Genomic DNA, 18,756 nt, shown 5'->3' with positions numbered 1-18,756 from the left:
TGTGTGTGTGTTCAGTTGCTCAGTTGTGTCCGACCCTTTGCAACCCCATGGACTGTAGTCAGGCTCCTCCATCCATGGAATTTTCCAGTCAAGAATACTGGAGAGGGTTGCCTTTCCCTACTGCAAGACATCTTCTTGACCCAGGGATCCAACCTGCGTCTCTTGTGTCTCCTGCATTGCAGGCAGGTTCTTTACAGCCTTAAGCAATTTTTTTAAATTGCATGATATTTTTCAAGTAAATGAAATATTTCAAAATGGATACACTTTCCTCAGCAGAAACTTCATGTATATGTAATTTTAGGAAGTGGTTTACAAGAGGATAACTAAAATGAATATATTCTGACCAGCCAAGTTCACAATACCCTGTATTTACAGTGTTTTTCCTGAGAATTCCAAATGCTGGGCTAATGTGATTATACATGCTATTCTTTTGTCTTTTCCAGAAGGTGAATCATCTCAAGTTGAGTAACTTGTTTTGAGTAAAATAATGACTCACTGAATGAAGCCTGAAATACCATCTAGTTTCTGGTAGATCCCCCTACCTCTCTGTGGACTATTTTATTTATAAGTCTGCTTCTAAAGTCTATTTCCATGATTTTGAAAAAAATTGCATTTCTTTAAGAATATATGCATTGTTAAACATAAGCAATAGCATCTTTCAGCAACTGAAAATTCACAGGTAATTTAATTTGAAGGAAGATCAGAGTGTAGAAATGGTTTCTAAAAAGGCTGGTGGAAAGCAGGAATAGAAGGAACATACCTCAACATAATAAAAGCTATATATGACAAACCCACAGCAAACATTATCCTCAATGGTGAAAAATTGAAAGCATTTTCTCTAAAATCAGGAACAAGACAAGGGTGCCCACTTTCACCATTACTATTCGACATAGTTTTGGAAGTTTTGGCCACAGCAATCAGAGCAGAAAAAGAAATCAAAGGAATCCAAATTGGAAAAGAAGAAGTAAAACTCTCACTGTTTGCAGATGACATGATCCTCTACATAGAAAACCCTAAAGACTCCACCAGAAAATTACTAGAACTAATCAATGACTATAGTAAAGTTGCAGGATATAAAATCAACACACAGAAATCACTTGCATTCCTATACACTAATAATGAGAAAACAGAAAGAGAAATTAAGGAAACAATTCCATTCACCATTGCAATGGAAAGAATAAGATACTTAGGAATATATCTACCTAAAGAAATTAAAGACCTATATATAGAAAACTATTAAACACTGGTGAAAGAAATCAAAGAGGACACTAACAGATGGAGAAATATACCATGTTCATGGATTGGAAGAATCAATATAGTGAAAATGAGTATACTACCCAAAGCAATCTATAGATTCAATGCAATCCCTATCAAGCTACCAACAGCATTCTTCACAGAGCTAGAACAAATAATTTCACAATTTGTATGGAAATACAAAAAACCTCGAATAGCCAAAGCGATCTTGAGAAAGAAGAATGGAACTGGAGGAATCAACCTACCTGACTTCAGGCTCTACTACAAAGCCACAGTTATCAAGACAGTATGGTAGTGGCACAAAGACAGAAATATAGATCAATGGAACAAAATAGAAAGCCCAGAGATAAATCCACGCACATATGGACACCTTATCTTTGACAAAGGAGGCAAGAATATACAATGGATTAAAGACAATCTCTTTAACAAGTGGTGCTGGGAAATCTGGTCAACCTCTTATAAAAGAATGAAACTAGAACACTTTCTAACACCATACACAAAAATAAACTCAAAATGGATTAAAGATCTAAACATAAGACCAGAAACTATAAAACTCCTAGAGGAGAACATAGGCAAAACACTCTCTGACATACATCACAGCAGGATCCTCTATGACCCACCTCCCAGAATATTGGAAATAAAAGCAAAAATAAACAAATGGGACCTAATTAACCTTAAAAGCTTCTGCACATCAAAGGAAACTATTAGCAAGGTGAAAAGACAGCCTTCAGAATGGGAGAAGATAATAGCAAATGAAGCAACTGACAAACAACTAATCTCAAAAATATACAAGCAACTCCTACAGCTCAACTCCAGAAAAATAAATGACCCAATCAAAAAATGGGCCAAAGAACTAAATAGACATTTCTCCAAAGAAGACATCCAGATGGCTAACAAACACATGAAAAGATGCTCAACATCACTCATTATCAGAGAAATGCAAATCAAAACCACTATGAGGTACCATTTCACACCAGTCAGAATGGCTGCGATCCAAAAGTCTACAAGTAATAAATGCTGGAGAGGGTGTGGAGAAAAGGGAACCCTCTTACACTGTTAGTGGGAATGCAAACTAGTACAGCCACTATGGAGAACAGTGTGGAGATTCCTTAAAAAACTGGAAATAGAACTGCCTTATGACCCAGCAATCCCACTGCTGGGCATACACACTGAGGAAACCAGGAGGGAAAGAGACACGTGTACCCCAATGTTCATCGCAGCACTGTTTATAATAGCCAGGACATGGAAGCAACCTAGATGTCCATCAGCAGATGAATGGATAAGCAAGCTGTGGTACATATACACAATGGAGTATTACTCAGCCATTAAAAAGAATACATTTGAATCAGTTCTAATGAGGTGGATGAAACTGGAGCCTATTATACAGAGTGAAGTAAGCCAGAAAGAAAAACACCAATACAGTATACTAACGCATATATATGGAATTTAGAAAGATGGTAACAATAACCCTGTGTACGAGACAGCAGAAGAGACACTGATGTATAGAACAGTCTTATGGACTCTATGGGAGAGGGAGAGGGTGGGAAGATTTGGGAGAATGGCATTGAAACATGTAAAATATCATGTATGAAACGAGTTGCCAGTCCAGGTTCGATGCACGATACTGGATGCTTGGGGCTGGTGCACTGGGACGACCCAGAGGGAGGGAATGGCGAGGGAGGAGGGAGGAGGGTTCAGGATGGGGAACACATGTATACCTGTGGCGGATTCATTTTGATATTTGGCAAAACTAATACAATTATGTAAAGTTTAAAAATAAAATAAAATTAAAAAAAAAAGAAAAAAAAATAAAAAGGCTGGTGGCCCTATGTTTGCATTCTATAGAGTTTAAATATTTACTCTGAAATTTGCTATCTATGACATATATGTAAAGCATTGCATTTACTCAGAATTTTCTTAAAAGTTATACCATGCATGTTAAAGGAAAAAACAAAAACCCTGAAAATTGTGACAATCCCCTGGAGTCCTAAGGTTTTCCTCAGCCTCTTTTCTATGTCCTGTACATGTAGAACCCTTCCATTCAATCTGAGCAGTGGTGTTAAAATTAGTGTCTTACAATTCTGACATGATTTGCAGCTTACAATACTCTTTCACAGAAATTGGTCTTTTTGATGCTCACAACAGCTTGTGATGTAGGGAGGATAGATATTATTACACCAATATGTCCTGTTAGAAAATTTGACCTTTTTAGCAATCAGCTAAGGAGAAATACTTCAGGTGAAAAAGAAAATTGCACATTTCTTTTTTGAGATTGAAATTTTTTGGGAGTTAGCATGAAGAGAAGGGAAAGAATGAATAAGTCTAGTGGTCTGAAAGAAAATCTGCAAATTAATTTCTTTAGTTACAGAGTGACTTTGTTTCCTCTTTCTATAACAACAGTTACCTTTTAGTTAATGCTTATTCTGTGAAATGAGAATTAACTCACTGAAGCCTCATAGCCTTGATTTTTACAGACCAAAGAACTGAAGAACAGAAGGGTAAATAAAACCACTGAAAAGTAGCGGAGCTGGAACCCAAACCCAGGCGTCAGCTTCCGCATCTGTGTTCTTAATGACTGTGCTGTGGTGGGCGGGTTTAAGCCACCTCTCCAGCAGAACACATAAGCAGAGCCCAAAGCCCATAGTGCAGATATTCCCATTAAGGCCAATTTCAGGTTGTTGTTTAGTCGCTAATTCATGTCTGACTCTTTTTCGACCCCATGGACTGTAGCCTGCCAGGCTTCTCTGTTCATGGGATTTCCCAGGCAAGAATACTGAAATGGGTTGCCATTTCCTTATGCAGAGGATCTTCCTGACCTAGGAGTTGAATCCAATGGTTTAATAACCAGCTTGTGAAATTGCCGAGTATTTATTGATCAGCACTTAAGAGCAGGTACAACCCTGCCCTAGTACATTGTCGATTACCCTACATGGTGCTTTCAACACAGCACTGTCATGAAGACAGACTATTTAATTACTACTGTTGTTTAAAAATCAACTTTGAAATATGATTTACATACAATAAAATATACCCATTTTATGTGTATTGTTTGAAGATTTTTTGACAAATAGATATACCATCTTCATAATCAAGCTACAGAACATTTCCATTAGTCTTAAATGTTCTCTTGTGACCCTTCTTAGTTAACCAGTTAATCTTCACTCCACCACCCATTTCAGCCCTGGCAACCACTGATCTGTTTTTTTTCTTTTTGCCACACAGTATGAAGGATCTTACTTCCCTGACTGTCCAGGGATCGAAACTGTGCCCCCCTGCAGTGGAAACATGGAGACTTAACCAGTAAATCACCGCCACGGATCCATTCTATGTCACTGTAGATTAGTTATTTTCCCCCCTAGAATTTCATATAAATGGAATCATATGGTATGTATTGTGTCTAGCTTCTTTTGTTCAGTAGGACAGTCTTAAAATTCATCTATGGTGTTTTTGTGTCCATTCGTATCTACGGGTAAGTTGTATTCTATTGTATGTATGTACCATAATTTATGCATTCACCAGGCGATTATTTTTCAACTGTGAATTCTGATCATAAAAAGTCCTTTTATAAATATGTTGCTGAATGTTGCAGCCATAGCTTTTATTAAAAGTAGTGATGGAGAGACAGAGAAGGCAATGGCAACCCACTCCAGTGTCCCTGGAGAATCCCAGGGATGGGGGAGCCTGGTGGGCTGCCATCTATGGGGTCGCACAGAGTCGGACATGACTGAAGCGACTTAGAAGAAGCAGCAGTAGCAGCAGTGATGGAGAGAATATATTTAATAATGGTTTTTAGTTTGATGTTGAATTTATGATACTAATATTAAGCAATGGTACTTTAATCTTAGATCCAGTACCAAGATTTAAGAAACATTTACTACCTCATTAAAAAGTCTTTTACTTAAGTATATGAATATAGGTTTTTATTTGATGTTTGGATATATTTTTAAAAGACTCTTGAGAGTCCCTTGGACTGCAAGGAGATCCAACCAGTCCATCCTAAATCAGGATGGACTGAATCAGTCCTGAATATTCATTGGAGGGACTGATGCTGAAGCTGAAACTCCAATACATTGGCCACCTGATGCGAAAAATTGACTCATTGGAAATGACCCTGATGCTGGGAAAGACTGAAGGCAGGATGAGAAGGGGACAGAGGATGAGATAGTTGGATGGCACCACTGACTCAATAAACATGAGTTTGAGCAAGCTCCAGGAGTTGGTGATGGACAGGGAAGCCTGGCTGTTCAGACTGGGAATTTGCCTCCTTACCGGTGGACTTTTTGGAAACTAATACCACTTATTTAAATAAGAAAGCTTTAATTTATTAAGCTGATACTTTTAAACAGACTTGCTTTTTTCCTTCTCTTCTCTTTCTCTTTCTTAAGCAAACAAATTCCAAACCCATTTTGTAGTATTCAACATATCTCAGTTAGTCAGTTCAGTCACTCAGTCGTGTCCGACTCTTTGCAACCCCATGGACTGCAGCACAACAGGCTTCCCTGTCCATCACCAACTCCTGATGCTTGCTCAAACTCATGTTTATTAAGTCAGTGGTGCCATCCAACTATCTCATCCTCTGTCCCCTTCTCATCCTGCCTTCAGTCTTACCCAGCATCAGGGTCATTTCCAATGAGTCAATTTTTCGCATCAGGTGGCCAATGTATTGGAGTTTCAGCTTCAGCATCAGTCCCTCCAATGAATATTCAGGACTGATTTCCTTTAGGATGGACTGGTTGGATCTCCTTGCAGTCCAAGGGACTCTCAAGAGTCTTTTCCAACACCACAGTTCAAAAGCATCAATTCTTCGGCACTCTGCTTTCTTTATGGTCCAACTCTCACATCCATACATGACTACTGGAAAAACCATAGCTTTGACTAGATGGACCTTTGTCAGCAAAGTAATGTCTCTACTTTTTAATATGCTGTCTAGGTTGGTCATAGCTTTTCTTCCAAGGAGCGAGTGTCTTTTAATTTCAAGACTGCAGTCACCATCGGCAGTGATTTTGGAGCCCCAGAAAATAAAGTCTGTCACTGTTTTCCCATCTATTTGCTGTGAAGTGATGGGACTTGATGCCATGATCTTGGCTTTTTGAATGTTGAGTTTTAAGCCAACTTTTTCGCTTTCCTCTTTCACTCTCATCAAGAGGCTCTTCAGTTCCTCTTGCTTTCTGCTATAAGGATGGTATCATCTGCATATCTGAGGTTATTGATATTTCTCCCGGCAATCTTGATTCCAGCTTGTGCTTCATTTTGCATGATGTACTCTGCATGTAAGTTAAATAAGCAGGGTGACAATATACAGCCTTGATGTACTTCTTTCCAAATTTGAAACCAGTCCATTCATTGTTCCATGTCTGGTTCTAACTGTTGCTTCTTGACCTGCATACAGATTTCTCAGGAGGCAAGTAAGGTGGTCTGGTATTTCCATCTCTTTAAGAATTTTCCCCAGTTTGTTGTGATCCACACAGTCAAAGGCTTTGATGTAGTCAATAAAGTAGAAGTAGATGTTTTTCTGGAACTGTCTTGCTTTTTCAATGATCCAATGGATGTTGGCAATTTGATCTCTGGTTCCTCTGTCTTTTCTAAATCTAGATTGAACATCTGGAAGTTCTCGGTTCACATACTGTTGAAACCTTGCTTGGAGAATTTTGAGCATTACTTTGCTGCTGCTACTAAGTCATTTCAGTCGTGTCTGACTCTGTGCGACCCCATAGATGGCATTACTTTGCTAGTGTGTGACATATAAAGTGGCTTAAAAGGCAGGATTAATTTTTAAAATCTCATATCCTGAATTTCCAGTAGGTGGCACTCTTACAAAGCCTAAAGACTTCTGTTTTGGCAATCCATGGTTGCTTTCTAGATGATTCTCTTTCTACCCTCACCTGCTTGCAAACCCATTTGTTCTGGATAACTTAAATTCATTTCCCTCTAATTATCAGGGTTATGCATACTGTTTGTTAAGCATTTAAAAATGTTCAAAAGAAGAAATATTCTTCAAACCCCTTAATTTCCAAGAGATAACCACTGCAACAATATAGATGTACAATATTTTCCAGACCTTTCTCTAGCCCTCACACACAATAAGTGCATATAAAAGTTAAAATTTACATTAGTAAAAGTTTAGATTTTAAAATAATGATATGCTTGCCTTTGTTTTCCGATCCTGTACCTGGGCTTTTTCTTATGCGTAGTTTCCCTTTAAGAAAGACCTCTCATTTCTGCAATTCATTAATTGCTGAGTCCAAAAGGACCTTTCCTGTTGGTGCTGAACTAGGGCATGTGGTCCAGTGAATGATGCCTGGACTTTCATGATAAGAATTCTGTGCTAATTGCATTTCTTGGCAGTGAGAGTGGAGTAAGGAGAATTTAAATAAGAAACCTAAAGCTTCCTTTGCCAACTGAAGAGTATAGAATATTCTAAGATTTTATCTGAATAGGATTGTGATTTTTGAATTTGCTGGCTGTTCCAGGAGATGTTCACTGTTGGTGTATAGTAGGAAATTTTATGAAATCACTGATTTTTTTATTAAAGGTAGATTCCGCCCCCCACCCCCTCCCGACAGTATTACCTTGCTGCTGCTGCTGCTAAGTCGCTTCGGTCGTGTCCGACTCTGTGCGACCCCATAGACGGCCTCCTACCAGGCTCCCCCGTCCCTGGGATTCTCCAGGCAAGAACACTGGAATGGGTTGCCATTTCCGTCTCCAATGCATGAAAGTGAAAAGTGAAAGTGAAGTCTCTCAGTCATGTCTGACTATTCGCGACCCCATGGACTGCAGCCTACCAGCCTTCTCCGCCCATGGGATTTTCCAGGCAAGAGTACTGGAGTGGGGTGCCATTGCCTTCTCCAATAGTATTACCTTAAGGGCAGCTAATTTCCCCCAGAATGAGCAATCCAAGAGACCAAGTCAGACAAAAATGCTTTTGTGACCTAACCTTGGAAGGTATACACTGTCACTTCTTCAGCAAAGTGAAGTGAAGTGAAGTCCTCAGTCGTGTCTGACTCTTTGAGACCCCGTGGACTGTAGCCCACCAGGCTTCTCCGTCCATGGGATTCTCCAGGCAAGAATACTGGAGTGGGTTGCCATTTACTTCTCCAGGGGATCTTCCCGACCCAGGGATTGAACCCAGGTCTCCCACATTGCAGGCAGATGCTTTAACCTCTGAACCACCCTGCTGTATTCATTGTGGGAGAGGACAATGCTCAGGGGCTTATGTACTAGGAGGTAAGGCTCCCTGGGGCCATCTTGGAGGAACCACAAGGAGTAATCAACATAGGTGGTTACCTTATCTGTTTACTTCACTGAGGTATAATTGATACCTAACATTATATTAACAGTTTTAGGTATACAATGTAATGATTTAATATTTGTATATATATTGGGAAATGGTGACTGCAATGAGTCTAGTTAATATCCATCCACAGATGGTTACTTTAAAGCCATGAGATTAGATGAGATCACCTAGGGAGTAAGAGTAGAGAGAGAAGATAGCACAATTAAGTCAGCACTCAGAGGTCACAAAGAAGAGTCAGAGAAAGCCTCCAGGGAGGTGATGATGCCTTTGGGAGCCCAGTGGAGAAAGTATTTCCAAAAGAAGAGAAGGCAGAGAAACTAAGATAATAGCTAAGAAATGATCACCAGATTTATACCTATGCAATACCCATTTCTCCTTGGAAGTGAAGTGAAGTGAAGTCGCTCAGTCGTGTCCGACTCTTTGCGACCTCATGAACTGTAGCCTACCAGGCTCCATCCATGGAATTTTCCAGGCAAGAATACTGGAGTGGGTTGCCATTTCCTTCTCCAGAGGATCTTCCCGACCCAGGGATCAAACCCAGGTCTCCCGCATTGCAGGCAGACACTTTACCGTCTGAGCCACCAACAAAGGAGTCTCCTTGGAGTCTCACACAATTCAGATGTAGTTGTAAGGAAAACAGGTGTTGTTTAAAACAGTAACTATTTGCAGCCACTTTTGAGTACCAGAAAGTAGCCTCATGTATTATTTGTGGGTGATAGAGCTTGTGCAGGAAAGACCTTGATAATCTCTTTGGGTCTGAACAGTAAGGTTCTCCTAGAGTTAGTTCTGGAAGGTGAGGGCTGGAGAGTTGAGTTGCCATCCATAATAAAGGAAGAAGAATGGAGTATCTGAGACTGCTAATGAATTTAAAAGAAAGTGTGACTTCAGAAAGCTGCATATGAAGCATGTCAGCTGAGAATGACAAAATAACTAAGCTTCTGTGGGCTTTTGCACCCAGGACTGGAATTCCTCCAGGCCTCTACGACCCTCTTCTCTCCATTCTGCTCCTCTGACACTACTTGTTCCCCTGGTTTCTCCATAGGATTTTGGTTACACACAAAAAGCAATCATAGGACAAAAATACTGAGTACTTGCTAGGTTCCAGGGACTGTGCCTACTGTTTTATGTACACTACCTCATTAAATTTTCACAAAGCCACTCCACTGTAAGAATAGGAACCTGAGGCATACAAGAGGTTAAGTTACTTGCTGTTAAGTATTAAGGTCAGAATTTGAACTCAGTCTGGCTTCAGAGATTTGGTTCTTAATCAGTAAATTTTGCTCGTGTTCTCCTTTTAGGGTTTTGAATTTGGCAACTCAGACTGAACCAGTCTGAATCACCGTCTACTCAGGCTTAGACTTTGGCCATCTTCTGCCCTAGCCAAGAACTTGACATCTGTTATTGACCTGTGGGTCTGACCCACCCCAGTAGAAACCCCACCCTGGACCTTGCTGGTGCCAGATAGGAGAAAGGCCGCCAAAACAGTGTGTGTTCATGCCCCTATGTCCTTTCATACTTGCTTCCTCTGTTCCCTTTCTCCTTTCTCTGCCTGGTTGGTTTCTGCATGAAGTATTTGGTTGCCTCGTCACAAATTTTTCTTCCTCCTTCTAGTGCCCTTTGATCTTCTATCCACCCTGTCTCAGCATATCACCATTCCTGGTAGATGTCTATCTCTGCCCTCAATCTCAATTGTGAGCTTCTCCAGGCAAGGACTATACCTCTGAGTCTCCAGTCTGGCACACTATGAGGGTTCAATAAGAGTTTCTTGACTGAATGAAAGAAGGTGCTGGAAAATGAACAGGGCAAATGTTATACCCTGCAGTGAACAATACATTTTTCTTATTTTTTTGTAACCTTGATGGGCTCATGTAAAAAGGAAAGAACTATAAGAATCTTTTTTGTTGTTGTTAATTATTCTATATAAGTGCTTCTTTTATTTTTTTTGATGTGGACCATTTTTAAAGTCTATTGAATTTGTTACATTATTGCGTCTGTTGTTTATGTTCTGGATTTTTGGCCATGAGACATGAGGGATCTTAGCTCCTGACTGGGGATCAAGCCTGCACCCCATGCCTTGGAAGGTAAAGTCCCAACCCACTGGACTGCCAGGGAAGTCCCAAGAATCTTCTTAACTTAATCTCCAGCCTCAACATCTTTAGCTCAGTGTTTATCGACTTCATCAGTAGTATTTCACAAACCTCTCTCTACGCCCTTGACTGTATGGTTGGCGTCAAGAAGGTACACATTTCACATTATTACCTGGAGAAGGCACTGGCGACCCACTCCAGTATTCTTGCCTAGAAAATCCCATGGGCAGAGGAGCCTGGTGGGCTGCAGTCCATGGAGTCGCTAAGAGTGGCGTCAAGAAGGTACACATTTCACATTATTACCAGTCACCTTTTATTAAAATTAACTTTATTAAAACAATACTACTTGATTAAGGTCCTATGATTAAAAATATGTTCTAGGTCAATAGAAAAAAGTTTATTAAAGGACTACCTCAGGTCCAGAAAGATGTAAGGCAATTTTGATTTGTTATCAAGACCCACATTTCCACAATTATTTGTAATTAAATTTTGTTTGAAGACCAAGAAAAAAAAAAAAAACAGACTCAAAGTTAATCGGGAATCCAAAGAAAATGAAACAAACAGAAGCAGAGATTGAACTAATATATCATCTTACTCTAAAAGGAATAATTTCTACTTATAAATTTCTTGTTCCTAAGGAACTAATCATGGGGCAGATCTTGTGAAATTTTACATCAGTTCTTCAATTTCCTTAACTTGGGATGAGACCACCTCACCATTCACCACTTCCTGCACAATTGTCTTGATTTTCCGGGCTTTGTTAGGGTCTAAAGATTAAACATGGAACAAACGGAGCAAAAGTTAGTGCTTCAAATATTCATCTAACATTTGTTGTTTAACTTAGGCTTCTAAATTAGGTATTGACTGATACTCTAAACAAAATGCATTTTATTTAATAAAATGTATTCAGTGTTGTGTACAAATGAAAATGATTTTCTTTTTAAACACTTAAAAATTGTTTATGATTCTCATAATACCTCTTTGTAGAGTAGATTTTTTTTTCCTTCCTGAACTTACTGAAAGTTTTAACCCTGTGCAGACTACTCAGTTTATCTGCAGGAATGCATAAATATTTTTTCTTGGTTCTAAATACAAATATACTTCGAATATACATGCTATATTTAATGAGATCTTACAGTTTTGGTCATTAATAGATGTGATTCTGACTTGTTCTACATGATTCCTAGGGAATCTGCATACCTTTAGAGGAATCAGTTGATGGTGCTTGAGATGTGGAGGCTGTCACATATGAACTTTCCACCAGAGAGTCACTGTAAAGAAAACAAGGGAGTTGATATCACATGATGCTTTCTGGAATGAGAAGGAAGAACGAATTTGCTGTTTGGGCTTTTAAAATGGCCAATGAGAGAAGGTATTCTAAGTTTCTTGATTAAGAATGATGGAGCGATGCATCCTGAGAGTAATCAGTTGTGCAGCTACCTTTGTTTTCAAACCCTGCCTAAAAAGGGTTCTTGAAGTGAAGCCAACTGACAATTAATGGAAGATGTGGTTTCCCAATTTATGATCCTGAATTCTTCCCACCAGTCCAGGCTGCTGTTACTTTTGGAAAGTTCCCTACAGTAGTTTCAAGGTGGTTGCATGGCTGATATTTGATGTGTCATTCTTAGCATTAAAATCAGAACTCTACTGGCTGATTGTTCTAATACACGTCTGCAGTATGCCTCTGTCTGTGGTGCCATTTTTCATCCCAGCATTTTATGAACTTTTATCAAGGAAGATAATGGTGACAACCCTTTGCAAAGTGTAGAGGATTTAATAAAGCTAAGGCATATTAAACATGTCCGACTCATTCGCGCCGGACTCTGCGACCCCATGGACTGTAGCACACCAGGCTCCTCTGTCCATGGGATTTCCCAAGCAAGAATACTGGAGTAGGTTGCCATGCCCTCATCCAGGGGATCTTTCCCACTCAGGAATAGAACCTGCATTGAAGGTGATTCTTTACCGCAGGGCCACCTAGGAACCCCTATGTCTTTACCAGATGTGTTCTTTTCTGTCAACTAAAGACTCCTTCCCGATTCTGTTGCCCTTATACTGCATCTGGTGTCCACTGTCGGTCAGCCATTGAGGTTATTGTCAATCCGTTATCTGTTTACCCTTGGGCCTCGCCGTCCAGCAGGCGGCGGTAGGTCTCGATTTCCAGCTCCAGGCGGGCCTTGACGTTCAGCAGCCGCTGGTAGTCGGCGCTCTGGCGCTCGGCGTCGGCGCGCACTTGCAGCAGCTGCTCCTCCAGGCTGCCGATGAGCTGCTGCACCTGGGACAGCTGGCCGCAGTAGTCGCCCTCGGTTTCAGCCAGCGAGTCCTCCAGGGATTTCTTCTGCACGTGGGAGAGAAACGGCACAGACTTAACAATGAAGGGGACCGAAATTCGGAAGGCTGCCAATGGCCCGTCTTACTCATTTGGATGCATCTCTTGGCACGCGCCCTACCATGGCGAGCTGGGACTGGAGCTCGATCTCCAGGTTTTGAAGCGCGCGGCGCAGGTCGGTGACCTCGCTCTTGCTGGACTGAAGCTGCTCCGTGTTGCTGCTGATCTCCTTCCTGAGCTCCCCGCTCTGCCGCAACAAAGAGGGGTGAGGGGACGTGAGTCAGCTCAGCTCCCCTTTAATACAAGCGTATCCACGCCTCTTGTTTTTGTTAGCAGTACCTTTTCAATGAACCAGGCCTCCGCATCCTTCCGGTTTTGCTCAGCGATGGTTTCATACTGTGCCCGCATGTCGTTGAGGAGCCTGGTGAGGTCCACTCCGGGGGCAGCGTCCATTTCTACGCTGACCTGGCCTGGGCCGCCGGCCCGGCAGCTTTGGAGCTCCTGGGGACAGCGGGTGAGAGGGGCGAAGGGGCCCATTGTGACTTTCGTGGGCCTCTTCATCCACAAAAAATAGGAAACATTACCTTTTACAACTGCGTTGGCTTAAAGACAAACCAGTTAATAAAAACTATTCAAACATCTTTTATCTAAACATTAGTAGTTTTCTCCTGATTTTTGAAAGAGCTTGAGATGGGCCCCTAAACTCACTGCGGGTCCTTGGTGCTGTGCCTGATGGATGAGCTGGCCCTGCTTCTTGGGGCTCCATGGCCTTCACAAGATGGGAAGGCCTGGTGGAATTGGTGCCCCCTGGGCTTTCAACCGCAGCTGCTAAACCGAGGGCTGCAGACAGTCCCTGGGTTTGCTCACCGGTTGTACCATATTCATTGGTTTCCAGTAGAAAGCTCTTTAGGAGTCTTGTGCAAGGGTTATGCTTAATTACTGACATACATTGTGGTATATCAGAGTTCCATGTGTGTACTACACTGGGTATAAACAGTTTCTCTAGCATATTTAACAGTATGTATTATTGGTAGACTTTTATTTTTGAACTTTAAAAATACTGTATTTTTGGAACTTCCTTGGTGGTCCCGGGCTTCCAATGCCAGGGGCACAGGTTTGATCAAGGGACTGAAATCCCCACATGCCACTTGGTGTGACCATAAACCAACCAACCAAACAAAAACACCAAAACTATATTTTTAAAATCATGAAATCAGGACAATTAAAATTCTGATTGTCCAATGTATTATGCATATCTCTTCTAACTCCATATTTATACATTTGAAATGATAATTGTTGAATCTGGGAGAAAAAAGCTGCTTAGAGAGCTGTCCTTTCTGGCTCTCACCTCCTCGTGGTTCTTCTTTAGGTAGGCCAGCTCTTCATTCAGGGTCTCAATCTGTGTCTCCAGGTCAGCTCTGGCCAGGGTCAGCTCATCCAGCACCCTGCGCAGGCCGTTGATGTCAGCCTCCACATTCTGACACAGGGCCAGCTCGTTTTCATATCTGAAAATCAAGTGCAAAACAGTCTGGGAATCCACACACCCATTTGAATAAGGCCCCTGCCATTTCAGGGCTTCTTTGCAAATAAATCTGGCAGCAGTGTAATGAATGATCTAACTTTTTATTTTCTTTTTTTAAAAAAATGATAATTTACTTCTTAGTTGGAGAGAAGTGAAAAAATTATACTTTTCTATCAGCAGTGAACCCCAGCAGCACTGCATCCCAGGCTTACAACTTCACTTCTGGCTGGCTGCTCTGGCTATGAACAGTAGCAACCCCTCTCTAGGTGGAGTTCCTGACGGAAGCTTAGAAGTGGTTGAAAATAAAACAATCATTTAGTCATCTTGCTTAACTTTTATTCAAGATTTAATTTAAAACAGCGATATTCCTTTAGTAACTTGTAATAGGTTTCAGGATCATCACCAAAGCAATATCTTGTGTGGAAATTCTGTGGAGCAAACAGGACCTTAGGATTTTCCTCCTTATATCTGAGGGGAGGGGGTGGTGTAGAAAGGAGGAAGGGATATAAAAATAAGTACATGATTAATATTTTAGTTGTTTATGTGTCATCAGGAAAAAGATCATTTATTTAACTCCCAGGCACAAACATTATTAATTCATTTTGATGCATGGAAGACTGAGGTTTAGGATCCTGGTGGAATTATCTTGGCACTTCATGAGTCAACAGCAAATGTCAGATATGGTAATCCACAGCCCTGGGTTTAAGCAACTTATAATTAAGGACATGTAGTGTCACTCTATTGAATCTAGATACTTTCTAGAATGCCCAGTGTAAATTTACCAAAACATGTGTGGAACCTGTGAACTGAAGAAGGCTTGAAATATTTGCCATCAATGAAGGAAGGAAAATAGAAAGTAAGAAGAAATGCTGGGACATGTCAGGTATCATTAGTCATTTATCTTACTCACTTCATTCTGAAGTCATCGGCAGCCAGTCTTGCATTGTCGATCTGCAAGATGAGCTGGGCATTTGCGATGTTGGCAGAAATGATCTGGCGAAACAAGGGAAGACACACAAAATGATGTCACTAAATACTAGTGTTTTGCAAATTTATCTTTGGCAGGAAAATTTTAGGTAATGTTAAAGTGCTATTTTATGAAGAGTATAAAGCAGCTTAACTTTTTAAAAGAGAATATATGTGGAGAATCTTACTTAAAAATTAAGAAACATACCTATCCCACAGAAAAGGTAGTGGGAATACAGTTATTTTATGGTAAATGATAAAATGAAACTATAGGCTTCCCTGAAAGTTCAGTTGGTAAAGAATCCACCTGCAATGCTGGAGACCCCAGTTCGATTCCTGGGTTGGGAAGATCCCCTGGAGAAGGGATAGCCTACCGACTCCAGTACCCTTGAGCTTCCCTGGTGGCTCAGATGGTAAAGAATCCTCCTGCAGTGCAGGAGACCTGGGTTCAATCCCTGGGTTTGGAAGATCCCCTGGAGGAGGGCATGGCAACCCACTTGAGTATTCTTGGCTGGAGAATCCCCATGGACAGAGGAGCCTGGAGGACTCTATATAGTCCATGGGGTTGCAAAGAGTTGGACATGACTGAGTGACTAAGCACAGCCCAAATATCTTGAGATGAGAATTTACTCCAAATACAGTTGAACGGAAAAATATCTAAGTTTTAGGTGATTTATCACTGTAAAATCTTGAAATAGAAAAAAGGAAAGTAAAAAATAATTCCCAAAGCCCCCCTTGAAAGAAACCATTTTGTTACCTTATTCCTGAGGTCTTCAATCAATGGATAATATTTACTGTAATCATTCTGTGACCCGGGGTCTCCAGTCCCAGAGCCTCGTGTTTCATACCACTCTCGAATTTTGGTTTCTAGATCAGTGTTAGCCTCCTCTAGAGCTCGAACCTTATCCAGATAGGAAGCCAATCTGTCGTTAAGATTTTTCATGGTTTCCTTTTCTGACCCAGAAATAAGGCCTCCATCGATGCCAGGGAGAATCCCTAGAGAGCCCCCTCCTGAGCTTCCTCCGAATCCAATCCCCAGGCCTCCAAAGCCCCCTCCCCCAGCTCCTCCATAACCAGCACCCAGTCCTCCTGCAAAGGAACTTCCACAGGCACCACCGAAGCCAGAACTAGAACCAAAGCCAGAACTAGAACCAAACATGGAAGCAGCAGAAAATCCTCCCCCAGAGTTGCCTCCGAAGCCAAAGGCGCTGCCCCCGTAGCCGCTTCCAATGCTCGAGGCAGACATGCCCATGGCTCTGCCCAGCGTCCCACTCTGGGAGGACAGCCACTGAGGCAGCCCAGAGGTGCGCACAGAGAGGGACATGGTGCTGCTCGAGGGACCTATAGCTCAGGAGGGGGCAGTGTCAGCAAGGCAGGAAGGCTAACCTTTTATAGGTCTCTGAATGGGTGTTGCCTTGGAAAGTTCGCTCTCTCCATCCAAAGTATAGTGGCCCCCCTTTTTTGGCCAGCTTAACAAGAAAATGATTTATGCATATTGACAATTCACTGGTATAGATATAATTGAATTATTTTTCCCATTACATATTTGTGATAGAAAGAAGAAATCTGGGTGGAGTGCAGATAGGTTGTCATAAAGAATTTTTCTTCTCCAAATTATTCTGTTGCTCGCATTCTCTGCACTGCACAGTGTCTTATGCATAGTGGGGAAGCAGTGAGTGATTGTTGAGTGGGTAAATTAATGAATACTTCTTCCTAAACATTAAGCTTCTTAATGTTCTTCCCTCATATCTCCTATTTGTTTCCTTTTGAAAACTCAGTATGAACCATCTGATCATGATCTAGTCTATCTTCTAACAGAATATAGTTTCAGAAACAGTTGTAAAATTCACTGGGAGAAATAGGGAATAAATGCATTTTCCAGATTGATACTGGAGTTTGAGTTTCCAAGGATTTAAAAATCTTGTCATTAGGTTGTTGCATTTTTTTTTTTCTGATTCAATAAGAATACCTCTTAAACATTGAAAATACTCTTTTTTTTAAAAAAAATCTTTTTACTGCACTCCATTGGATCTTAGTTCCTCTTAGTTCCTTGACACTGGAAACATGAAGTCTTAACCACTGGACTGGACCAGTGGTTAAGGGAATTCCCACTGGACTAGGGAATTCCCTGAAAAATGCTATTTTTGAGTAGAATATGATACTAGTAATATTTCCAGCAGATCTTCCTTTACATAATATTTGACCTTAGCAAACTCTGTGAAATCAGAAGCCTTGTCCGACAGCTCACTACTGCCAACTTTGTTAGTACATATATATATGTGTGTGTGTGTGTGTGTGTGTATATATATATATATATATATAAAACCCAGTTGCTCTTTTTGTTATTGAAATTGTACCAATGCTCATACAGTCAACCCCTGGACCCCCAAATATCCAGATATTGTCTGAATATTATCTGGCTCTGACTCCAACCTCTCTGAAGGTAAGGTTCTTCAGTTCTGTGAGCACTCCTGTGAACAGCTGGATCTACCTGTGCCCACTAGTTGATTTGGGGGCAAATCAGAGGGGTTCCACTTGAAGTCCATGTCAGACCTCTAGAGGGAATGCCCAATGTCAATTCTCACAAATGGAAGGACCTTGTGACCCTCTTTATATTTTCCTAGGGACAGGGATTGATGAACTCAAAGTGAAATCCTACTACAACTTCCTTTTACCTTTTTATAGGAGACACATATGCCAAAGGACATATTTTCTCCCAACCTAGACACATCACAAAGAGCAAGCTAGTGGGACGCCTAAATAAAGGATTTTTTTAAGCAAGAAATTTGCAGAAATTGCATGTTCTTCTTCACAATAGATATAGAAAGGAAGCAGCAGTCTAAAGCAGACTCAGCTTGAAGAGAGGGGCCATCATACAGCCATTTGTTTCATTTCTTGAGAGAATGGAAACTTGTTAAGTTGAAATGTCAGGGGTCCCAGTTTCATATGGAGATTTTTACCAAGAATTCCATTCATCTATGTTACCAGCACTTTGTCTGAGCTTGTCTTTTTTGAATCATTAATAGTTATTGTATACTTACGATGTTCTAGACAGTGGGCAGGTGAACTACAGACATTATTTTTAACCTTTCATGGCAACCTCTTAAGATGGCAAATTTTACCCCATTTTATAGATGAGTAGTCTGAGGGTGAGGATGTTAAGTGGCTTATTTAAGGCCACATAGCCAGGAGATGACCAAGACAGGATCTGGGGCTGCAGATAGACAACACAACCCTGCCTCTAACAGAACAAAAAGGACAGAGGGTCACTCTGACCCCCAAATTGTGAAGCTAGGTTTCTGCC

General features: G+C 41.0%; 1 protein-coding gene across 1 annotated transcript; it reads right to left on the bottom strand.

The window, feature by feature from the left end:
• Positions 1-11,239: 11,239 nt before the first annotated feature.
• KRT12 (keratin 12) lies at positions 11,240-16,791 on the bottom strand. The gene is made up of 8 exons (XM_006068639.4): positions 16,210-16,791; positions 15,397-15,479; positions 14,313-14,469; positions 13,304-13,465; positions 13,086-13,211; positions 12,753-12,973; positions 11,836-11,906; positions 11,240-11,402 (listed from the first exon to the last, which is right to left on the bottom strand). Exons 1-8 carry the CDS (start codon positions 16,774-16,776, stop codon positions 11,305-11,307), a joined length of 1,485 nt encoding a protein of 494 aa, XP_006068701.4. The 5' UTR covers positions 16,777-16,791; the 3' UTR covers positions 11,240-11,304.
• Between the last annotated feature and the right edge of the window lie 1,965 nt (positions 16,792-18,756).

Source organism: Bubalus bubalis, chromosome 3 (genome assembly GCF_019923935.1).
Source record: "Bubalus bubalis isolate 160015118507 breed Murrah chromosome 3, NDDB_SH_1, whole genome shotgun sequence".
Taxonomy (NCBI): Eukaryota; Metazoa; Chordata; class Mammalia; order Artiodactyla; family Bovidae; genus Bubalus; species Bubalus bubalis.
The sequence above is the reverse complement of the archived record's forward strand: the minus strand, read 5'-3'. Positions and strand labels throughout refer to the sequence as shown.